General features: G+C 59.8%; 1 protein-coding gene across 2 annotated transcripts in view; it reads right to left on the bottom strand.

Annotated features, from left to right (window-relative positions):
* Positions 1-9,008, bottom strand: part of MICALL1 (MICAL like 1) — a 25,400-nt gene extending 16,392 nt beyond the window's left edge. The window contains exons 1-3 of one of the 2 annotated variants that reach the window (XM_054719505.1): positions 8,625-9,008; positions 4,491-4,539; positions 4,012-4,153 (exon numbers count right to left, since the gene is read on the bottom strand). In XM_054719505.1, the coding sequence (XP_054575480.1) occupies positions 4,012-4,153; positions 4,491-4,539; positions 8,625-8,770 (337 nt within the window). In that variant the 5' untranslated portion in view covers positions 8,771-9,008. Of the gene's footprint in view, positions 1-4,011; positions 4,154-4,490; positions 4,540-7,960; positions 8,432-8,624 lie in introns of those variants that run through there. The other variant, XM_054719506.1, reaches the window with a different exon arrangement.
* Positions 9,009-10,363: the final 1,355 nt, after the last annotated feature.

The following is a 10,363-nucleotide window of genomic DNA, read 5'->3' as shown; positions in this document are numbered from 1 at the left end:
CCTCCCCACCGGGGTACGGGGGCTGGAGGGAAGGAAAAGGAACCGCAGGGCGCTGGCCTGAAGGATCAGGAACATGGCTGGCTCCCTGGGGCCCGCAAGGAGCTGCCCTACCCTCGCCCCAGTGGGCAGCTGCGGCCCAGAACCTGCCTGCTGTCCCTCGCACCAGAGAAACCCTCCCACCCCACCCAGCCTCCCCCAACATCTACTCCTTCATTCCTTCAGCAACATTCACTAAGCACCTACTTGGTACCCAGGGATTAAAATAAACACCCCAATTCAGAAAACTGTATTTAAAAGTCCATTTTACTGTATGACAATTTAAAAAATAAGACCCAAGTTCCTTACTGTGGTCTAAAATTACCAAACTTCAGGTCACAGTCCATTAATGGACCCTGAAATCAATTTTGGGGACTGCAACTAGCACATTTAAAAGATGAAATAGCCTGGCTGGTGTGGCTCAATGAGCGTCGACCTATGAACCAGAAGGTCAGGGCTCGAATCCCTGGATTTCGGGCTTGATCCCCAGTATGGGGCATGTGGGAGGCAGCCGATCAACGATTCTCTCTCATTATTGATGTTCCTATATCTCTCTCTCTCTCAAATCAATAAAAGTATTTAAAAAAAAAAAAAAAAAACCTAGCCAGTTTGGCTCAGTGGATAGAGCGTTAGCCTGTGGACCGAAGGGTCCCGGGTTCAATTCCAGTCAAGGGCATGTACCTCGGTTGCAGGCTCCTCCCCGGCCCTGGTCGGGGCTCATGCAGGAGGAACCAATGGCTGTGTGTTCCTCCCTCATCGATGTTTCTCTCTCTCTTTCCCTTTCCCTTCCGCTCTCCCTAAAAGTCAAGGAAAAATACCCCCTGGTGAAGATCAACAACAAAAGTGAAACGGAATAGAAAGTATCCGTGTGCATCACTGTGTCAGGGGAAGGATCATGTCCTGAAACTTGTTTCAGTCACATATGTGCGCATGAACTTAGACTGTGTTTCTTACTGTGAATCGTGGTAAAAAACTTTGGAAGCCGAGCCGCCTACTCAAGTCCCAGCCCCTCGGACCCCATCTGTCCTCGTCTCCTCTCCCCTCACTCCCGGAAGCACACAGGCCCCTGCTGCCCTCCTGCCTGGATCATTCCTCTCAGATCTTCACATGCCTCCTTCCCCTCCTTCTCAAGGCTTAGCTCAAACGTCACCTCGTCGGAGAGGGCCTCCCGACCACTCCCTGTTCCCACTGCTTTCATCCATTACCTTTGTTTCCTTATTGGACTCTCCCAACATTATGTCCCGTATTACAATTCATTCATTCATTCTCTCTCTCTCTCCCTCTCTCTCTCTCTCTCTCTCTCATCTCTCTCTCTCTCTCTCTCCCTCTCTCTCTCTCATACTCTCTCTCTCTCTCCCCCCTCTCTCACTGCCCACCCCCAATCCAATAGACTGCAGGCTCTGTGCGTGTTTCACTCTCAGCTCTCTCCCTAGCACAGTGCCTGGCACACAGCAGGCGCGCCATAGGCATTTGTTCCATGAGTGGTGAGTGCTGGAGCCATGCAGTGTGAACAGAGACAGTCTGCAGGGGCAGAGAGAGGAGTAATCGCGATACTGTGGCCACAGTCTTGTGTTGAACATGGGGCAGGGGTGACGCGAGCACCTGGAGTAAGTAAAACGGGGCAGGCTGCTTAGAGGCAGAATGTGGAGACTAGAGGATCCATCGGAAAGCATGTGCTGGGGTGGAAGAAATGGAACAGACATGGAGTTTGGGGCCGGAGGAGCACCAAGAAGAGACTTAGCAGTACAAAACGTGATGTGTGCAGGCTGGTGTGGCTCAGGGCTGGGCGTTGACCCATGAACCAGGAGGTCACTGGTTCCATTCCCGGTCGAACCAGTTTCAGGGTCGGTGTGCAAGAGGCAGCCGATCGATGATGTTTCTCTCTCGTTGATGTTTATCTCTATCCCTCTCCCTTTCTCTCTCTAATAAATCAATAAAAACATTTAAAAACAAAAAGAATGTGAGGTGTTCAAGAAGCACAAGAGACTGGGGCCATGAGTGGCTCGAGCTAAGTGTGGGGAGGACCTCAGGGGCCCCACTCAGAAGCTGGGCTTCATCCTGATGACACCTGCCTTTGCCAGCCTGTGGGACTGGAACCCTCCTCCCACTTCCCAGACGCTGGGCGTCCTGGACTCATACTCTGGCTCCAGACCAGGCTGTGGTCCTGGAGGTCAGGGGTCAGCTGATGTGCCCAGGGTCACTGGCACCCACAGAGCGTGGCACAGGCTGAGCACTCGGCACGGTACTTCAGTGTCTTGGCCAGGGCCAGGTTCAAGGTGACCCGGCCCGGTGAGAGTCAAGTCCAGTCAAAAGCACCCTTGAAATCCCTCCATTGGCCCAGAAAGTACAGAACGGGCCCATCTGGGGGCGTCTAACAGCCAGCTTTGCCTCCAGGGTGGGAACACATAGCTGGATTTCCTCTGGTTGAGCAGCAGGTGGGATAAAAATGGTTTGCATTTAGGGGCCAAGTTATATGAAAAGTACAAGCTGTGCTTTTAGCAATAAGAATCCCCGCAGGCCCAGGCACAGCTCAGGGAGCTGGGCCACCAGGGCGCCCTCCCCCCAGGGTGCCTGGTGAGGACCCAGGACCACCAACAGTAGGATCGACGGCCCCCCACCCACCCCACCCACCCCACAGGTCCCCAGAAGAAGACCTTAGGTGAGAGAGCCTGGGGGTTTCGACAGGGAACCTTCCAGAAGACAGGGCCAATTGTGATTCTAGGTAAGTAAGCTAAATTCTAACCAACGGAAGAAAGACGTCATAATAACACCAACCTTGAGTCCTAAATAAGAGCCACACGCAGGTTGACATTTCCTCGTTTACTCCTCACATCAACCCTGCGCGGTGGGCGCTATTCTCATCCCCACTGCCAGGGGAAACTGAGGCAGAGAGGTGACCAAGGTGGCCCAGAGAGTAAATGGCAGATAACAAGTTTTGAGTCCACGCTCTTAACTTCCATCCTATTGCCTCTCACCAAAGACTTAGAGGTTAAGAAATCTTTTTAATTTGATTTCTACTAAAAGACATATCATGCTATTTGTTCAAGTATAATATTAATCCCTAGCAATATCTTGGGAAGGGGAGTAACAGATTATTTTAATTTTGATGTCCTTTTCTGTGTTCTAACTTGTCTACAGCAAACATGCGTTACTTTTAAAAAGGAAAAAAGACCTGACTTGACAGAACGCTTCTTTAAAGATGGGCTGGGGCTGTCCACATGGACAGCAGGGGCCGGAGGCGGGGCGGAACTGGGGCAGGGGCGCCAGGCGCCCACCCCCTCAGGACCCGGAAGTGACCCAGAGCAGGAGTCTGGACACCTGTATTCTCAGCCCAGCCTCTGCTTCCTGCTGTGTGACCTTGGGCTCCGTGCTTCCCCGCTCTGGGCCAGCTGCCCCAGGAGAGTCCTGCATGGGGATTCTCCAGGCAGGAGGCTCTGTCGCTGCAGTGACCTGACCCAGAGCAGAGAAGTGCCCTTGTCCCCCAGGGAATCCCCAACTCCCCAGCCTCTCAGTTCTCAGGCCTTGAAGGTCACTTCTGGGGAAGAGGCTGCACAACTGCCCACGGTCACTTCCCTGCTGGAGGAAAAACCCAGGGAAGTGTCTGCTAACAGGAAGCGGGGGTGGTGCAGAGGTGAACTCAGACAGCGGTAAGCACCGCCCCTCCCCGCTTTGTCTCCTCTCATATTATTTTGCTCCGTTATGGGTTGCTGTGCTTGTCATCTGTCCCCGCCACCAGACGGGGCGCTCCGGGAGGGCAGAGTCCTGGTCACAGCTGTACCCCAGCACACATGCTGCTTCACCCCGTAAAGGGCATTTCAATGAGGGAACGAACGATCCAGTGCATGGATGATGGGCGGCCGCCCCAGCTGCCTGTTTGCAGCGCAGAAAACTACCACCCGTCCCCAGCCCCAGCCCCAGCCCCGTCCCCAGCCCCAGGGCCACGGACCATCTCCCTGAAGGGCCGCCCCCTCTCACCTTGGCCATGGCTGGCGAAGTGGTTGTAATACTGGGACACGTAGGTCATGATGCTGAGGCAGTCGGGGACCCTCATGGAGACCATGTCGTTGGGGTCCAGCAGAGCAGGGATGCCCAGCTCCTTCTCGGCCACTTCAAAGGCCTGGGTGGGAACAGGTGCAGGGGTGGGGGCAAAGGCAGCCAAAAGCAGGATGGGGGGAGGAGGCAGGGTTAGTGGGCGCCCATCAGTGGGATGAGGGGTACCAGGGCAGGGGTGGGCATGGGCTCCCCTCAGCTCTGAACCCACATGATGGCCTGGTGCTCCAGGGACAAGCGGGCCAGAGGGAAGCAGGGGTGGGGACAGGAGCAGCCAGGGCCCCAGTGCAAGGCAGCTCCTCCCACAGTTCCTGCCCTGCAAGACCCTTACCCACCCCCACCCCACCCCTCCCCACCCCTCCCCACCCACAGCCTCTTGTGCTTTCATCTGTCGGAGGACTCACCAAGCGGTTATTCTCGAAGACATTGTCCTTGGAAAGCGAATCAAAATCTCTGCAAGAGGCAAAGGGGAGGGGGAGCGCTGAGGAGGTGACTGGACCAAGGAAGGGGCAGGTGGGTGACCTCATCCCAGGGGGAGGGGTCTGTGGACTGGCCGGGAGGAAACTGAGGCAACAGCACACGCTTGCAGAGCTGGGCCTTCCTGGTGGGGCACAGGCTGAGCTCAGGCACCCAAGCAGAAGATGCAAATCACTCGAAGGGGCGGGCTCAAGGTCAGGCTTCCTGGCTGAAGATCCCTTAACTCACTGCGAATCTGGATGCCCTTCCCCAGGAAGCCACATCCTGGTCAGACCAGGGCAAATACTTGTCAAAACAGGGACATCCGTGGATTGAGGGCCTCACGCCAGTGCTGTGCTGAGCTCCTGTCTTGAATTGACATTGTTTTCAACTGCCTGGCTGGTATTTACCCCGATTCAGATGAGAACACTGAGGCCCGCAGAGGGGGGACCAGCCGGCCCTGGGAATCCACACCCCTGGTCCTTGTGCTACCTGTGTCAGACCTGGAGAAGCCACGCCAACATGCTGGATCCCAACCCAGCCCAAGAGGACTGTTTCTTAAGGGGCCGGGACTAGAGCAAGTCTGAACTGGGCTGCAAACAGAACAGCCTCAGAGCTGCTGGCAGGCACTGGCCGGCGGCTGCCCTGCTGGGCCGCTCCGGGGCGCCTTCTCCTGGGGGAGCGGCAAAGGCTTTCCCAGCTTCTAAGCTGAGGCAGGTGAGAGGCAGCAGGGCCGGCCTGGGGGACCCCGAAGGGGACAGCTGGCCAGCCTGCTGGCTTTATGTATCCCCCTCGCCCCCTCCCGGCTCCAGGCTGCCAGAGTGGCTGAAACCAGGAGAGGCAGCCCAGCCTTCTTGCTGGCAGCCTCCTGGGTGGTTGCCCTTCTATGGCTGAAAACTGCAGCCTGACTGCCCGGGGCAGGGGGCCAGAGGCTGGAGCAGGCAGCGCGTCCTCCCAGGCCCCGGCCCGGGCCCTGCTCTTCCAGGCTGGTGGGAGGACTGGCAGAGTCTGCGCTGGGTGAAGGGCCGGCCTCACAGACAAGGGAGAGGGCAAGCACGCCCCTCCCCCAGCCCTCCGACCCCGAGCCTCTCCAGGCAGAGTCCAGGCACAGTGAGCTGAGAACCCCGGAAGGAGGTGCCCCAAGGTTGGAGGGACTGGACAGAGGGGAGGTGGCTGTGTAAGAGCTTCAGCCCCCTCTGCCACCCCCGGCCAGGCTGCTTCCTTCTCCCCTCAGCTGGGTCCCTAACTCCCCTAGCAAGCCATGTGAGCCCCTAACCCTCAGCCTCCTGGTCTGTGATGCTGTGAGTGGGGTGCGGGGACACCAGCAGAAGCCCCCAAGACAAAGGCTTGTTACCCGGACCAAATGCGACAAAGCACCTGGTCTCGGCCACTTCTTTCCGTCTCCCCAACAGTGTTCTTAGAAGGTGGGACTTCATTCACCCTATGTCGCCAGCACCCTACATAGCTCCCGGCACGTAGTAGGCACTCAATAAACGTCTATTGAATGAAGACGTCCTGGCAGCAGAGTAAAACTGTAAAGGCCCCCAAGACACTACAATTCTTCCTCCAGCCTCTCACCCTGCCCCCACCCCTGTCTCTAATCACCATCTGGGCTCTGGTAACAGATTTTCTGCGAGTTTCAAAGGCCCAGGAAGTTCTATTTGGCTCTGGGAGAGATGAAGGGCCCAAAAATGAAACCCACATGGTGTCTGCCCTCCAGGGAGCGTAAAGGTGCCTGGATTGGAGGAAGAGGGAGTGAACATGGCAGCAGAGTTCCCCCCCCCGCCCCCCACCCCGCACTCCCCTACACACACACAGAGGCAGGACCCACAGCGCCAGGAGCTTGAACTACTTCAAGATGCTGCTTGCCAGACCCTCCTCTCGTGGAGACCCTCCCCTCCGCACCGCTGAGGTCCTCTCTAGGCCTCAGGTGGGACCTGGGCCTCAGTTTCTGTCCTGTGCAATGGGCTGGCAGCCCCCACACTGGCCTGCCTTGCAAGCGAATGCCTGGGTGAGATCCTAGATCTCTTCTCAGGAGGGGAGCCGCCCTCCATTCCTCACCAGCTCCGGCCACATCCCTCCCCTGCTTGAAGCCATCATGGCCCCCACAGCCCTGTGAACCTCCTTCGGCAGCAGGAGGCCCTAAGCACTCTGGCCCGGCCACTCCTCCCGGCCACTCCTCCCGGCCCTCCCCCACGCACATGGTCCCCAGCAGCACTGCCTGTGCCTCCTCTGATCAGGGGTCCCCTCGGCCCAGACCCCTTACCTGGCTCCTGCTATCCCCTTGAAAACTAGATGACATCTGGGAGGCCTTGCGCCCCATCCCTGACAGAGCGCTTCCCACGGGGAATGATCACCCCTGCGCCTGCCTCTATCTGCTCCTCCCAGCGGCGTGGGAGCCTGTGCGGGTTTGCCTGTGTTACTTGGTTCTTATCTCCACTGCCAGGCACCGTGCCCAGCACAGAGCAGTAACTCTGTGACTACTTGTTGAATAAGTGAAGGAGTAAGACCCTTGCATCCGCATCCCCGGACTGCCTAATAACACTGCTTATAATAACTAATGTTAATTGAATGCTCATTTCCTCATTTAATCCTCACAACAGCCCTGTGAGGTCAGTCTTATCATCAACCCTACTTTACAGATGAGGCAGCTGATGCCCGGGGGGACCCCGTGATTTACCCAAGGGACACCTGGGACATGGCACCGAACACGGACCGAGCAGCCTTCACTGTTTGATACCCAAGTCCCTTCACACCTGGCCCTGGCCCCTGCCTCCTGCCTCACCACCTGCCCCCCAGCCAAAACAGAAGACCCCTCCAGCCCTCCACTCCATTCTGGGTGCCCTTCTCCGTCGTCCTTCAAGCCCCTCTCCTGAGCACCCAACCTCTCTTAGTGCAGGTGTCACACACCCCACCGCAGGCAGGGCCCACCTGCGTCTGTCTCCACCTCACCCCGTTCACTTCTGCACCCACACCCCCAAAGCCCTCTCCTCCAGGGCCGACCCACCACCCACAGACACTGTACCACGTGGCACACAGGAAACTAAGCGCATGCGCCAGGGATCCTTGAGGCACCCTCTCCTCCCGTCCCTCCGTCCTCAAAGCCCTCTCAGGTGCTGTCCTGGGGGAGGCAGGTCTAGGGGTGGAGCAGACAGAGACTCTGGACCCTGCCAGGCTCAGGCACCCTTGGTGGGGGGCGCTGTAAGCACCAGAAATGGCAGGCACCAGGTAAACTTTCAGTGTTTTATGAATGAATGAATGAATGAATGAATGAATGGGAGAGGGTCAAGGACCCAAGGAAGAGGGAGCTGGGATAGAAGCCCCAAGTCCACTGCTGGGGGAGGGGAGGTCTGAATAAATCTCCCATGAGCACCTCACTGGGCAGCTGGGGACAAGGAAGGAAGGAAACATTTCATACCCGGTGGCTGCCAGTCACACACCATGAGCCTCCACGTGGCCTTCCTGCCCGCTGAGGGCAGCAGGACCTGGGGGCACACACGCGGAGGCAGGTCTGTCCTCACCGGGGCTGTGGCCTTAACATCCATCCATCCAAGCCCTGTAACCTAGGTCTCCTCCCTAGTGCCAGGCACTGGGGACAAGACCGCAGGGGGACTCAGGGAAGTGAGGTTCACTGTACTCAGAGCTAGGGGGTCCCCCCAAGAGGGAGAAGGCCTCCATGCCTCACAGGGAGGGGTGCCAGTGTGCCTGATTGAGAGGAGTTTAGTGCAGGAAAGACAGGGTCCCCAAAGAGGGCTCGGTGCCCCCTTTAAAGAGTCCGGACCTGGGGGTGGGGGAGTTCCTTCGGCGGAAATCAGTGCCCGGTGGGCGGGGCCACCCCCCCAACGCCCGCCGCGGAGGCAACCGAGCGCCGGTGGGGGTCCCGAGGGGCGGGGTCCCAGGCCCGGGGGGGCGGGGTGTGCCCCGGGCTGGGGTCTCAGGGACCCTACGGGCGTCGGGGCCCGTCGGCGGGGTCGGAGTCTCGGTCTCTGGGGGCGGCGCCTGCCACCCGCCGGCCCGCGTCACTGAGGGGGGCGGGGGTCCCCGCCGCGCCGCTCCCGCCCCCGCCCCCCGCCGGCACTCACAGCAGGTCGGGCCGGTGCCGGTGCAGGATGGCGCAGAAGGCCAGGCCGTCCCGGAAGGAGCCGCTCAGGTCGCGGACGTCCACGCCGCGGTAGCCCTCGCACTGGCGGCGGCACCAGGCCAGCAGCGCGCCCCGCGGCCCCGCCATCAGGCTTTCCCCGGCGCCGCGATCCGGCTTTCCCCGCGGACCGAGGGCCGAGGACCGGCGGCGGCGGCGCGGCCCTGCCCGGCGCGGCTCCGAACTCCGGCGCGACCGGCGGGCGCAGGGCGGGGAGGAGGCGGGGCCGGGCCTGCTGTCCTCGCTCGGCTCCGGCGCGGGGTCCCGGCTCGGCTCCGGCTCCCCGCCCGGACCTGCCCGGACCAGCCCGGCCGGCCGCCGCCTACTCGCCGCCGCTCCCCGCGCTGTGGGCCGGCCGGGCGCCGCGTCCCGCCGGCCTGGGTCCCCGCCCGCCGCCGGGAGCGGCGAGGGGGCGGCGGCCTGGCGCCCCACCCAGCGCCGGCTCCGCCCCCAAACGCGGACCCCCCACCCCCACCCCCAACCCCCGCCCGACACCCCACCGCCTCTCCCCTCCGCGATCCCCAGACACCCCCCACACTCCGGGGCCGCCTGGACTCCTCACCCACCGCAGACTAGCCCTTCCCCGCCGTGCTTCCCCCAGCCCACCACCTCCACCGCGCAGCCCACCGGGACTCGCCCCTCCTCCCATCCTGAGTCCCTCCCACGCCTGGGCCTGAGCACCTACAAACCCCCCTCACCGATGTCTCTCAACCCACCGAGCTTCCTGGTCTGAAACTTTGGGGAGGCTTCTCCCCCACCTCAGGCCAATCAAGCAGTTCCCCTGCAGACTCCAGAGCCCCCCCAGAGGGCCACCTCCACCCTGTCTCACCACCCAAAACACCCTGCCTCGGTCTGCCCGGAGGCTCCATGCTCCCCGCCACACCAGTCCAGGTGTCCCCTCGGGGATGGATTGAGCCTGACCACCTGCCCTGCAGAATTCTGACCCTGGGTGTGGGCTCTGGGGTCGCCCCCTCCCCACTGGGGTCCTCTCCTGCCCTGATTAGGACTGTGATGGGCTGGGCTCGGAGGGGAAGGACCTATGGGAAGCAGGCCCTTGTCTGGCAGGGCATGAGGTGTCTGGCCTGGAACCATTCTCCTGCTCCCCCTTCAAGACCTGGGAAGCGACCCCTCCCCAAGGCCTCTCCACGAGATGAATCAGCCTTCCACTGGCTGGCTGCCCGGCCATGGCAGTGATGTCACTCTGACCAGCGCACCGCTGAGCTAGGATAGGTCTGTGGCTACACCACCCCACCCCAGGGAAGGAGCAGGGTCTTAGTCATCTCTGTCACCCCTCAGCCCTGGGGGTGGGGCGGGGCGTGGAAAGAACAGGGATTTAGGAGTCATATTGATCCAGCCTCAAATCCTGGCTTTTCCCACTCACCCAGCCATGTGATCTTGAGCCGCCCTGAACCCCTCAATTTCTGTATCTTAAAAATGGGGATAATTTATTTTTTTTTGGTGGGGGGGGGAGGTGCTAATTTCCTAACAAGGTGGCTGAGAGGATTAAGATGTGCCTGACCCTTCAGTCATCACGCATATATGATAACTATTGATACCTGGTACCTGGTAAATGTGGTAACATGGATAGAAAGCACCTCATACCCAGTTTGTCACCTGAGCCTTGAATAAATTATCCAGCAGGGAGGTGGTCTTAGGGAATCCCCCCTCCTGAAAGGTCCACTG

The sequence above is a fragment of the Eptesicus fuscus genome, chromosome 7 (assembly GCF_027574615.1).
Source record: "Eptesicus fuscus isolate TK198812 chromosome 7, DD_ASM_mEF_20220401, whole genome shotgun sequence".
Taxonomy (NCBI): Eukaryota; Metazoa; Chordata; class Mammalia; order Chiroptera; family Vespertilionidae; genus Eptesicus; species Eptesicus fuscus.
The sequence above is the reverse complement of the archived record's forward strand: the minus strand, read 5'-3'. Positions and strand labels throughout refer to the sequence as shown.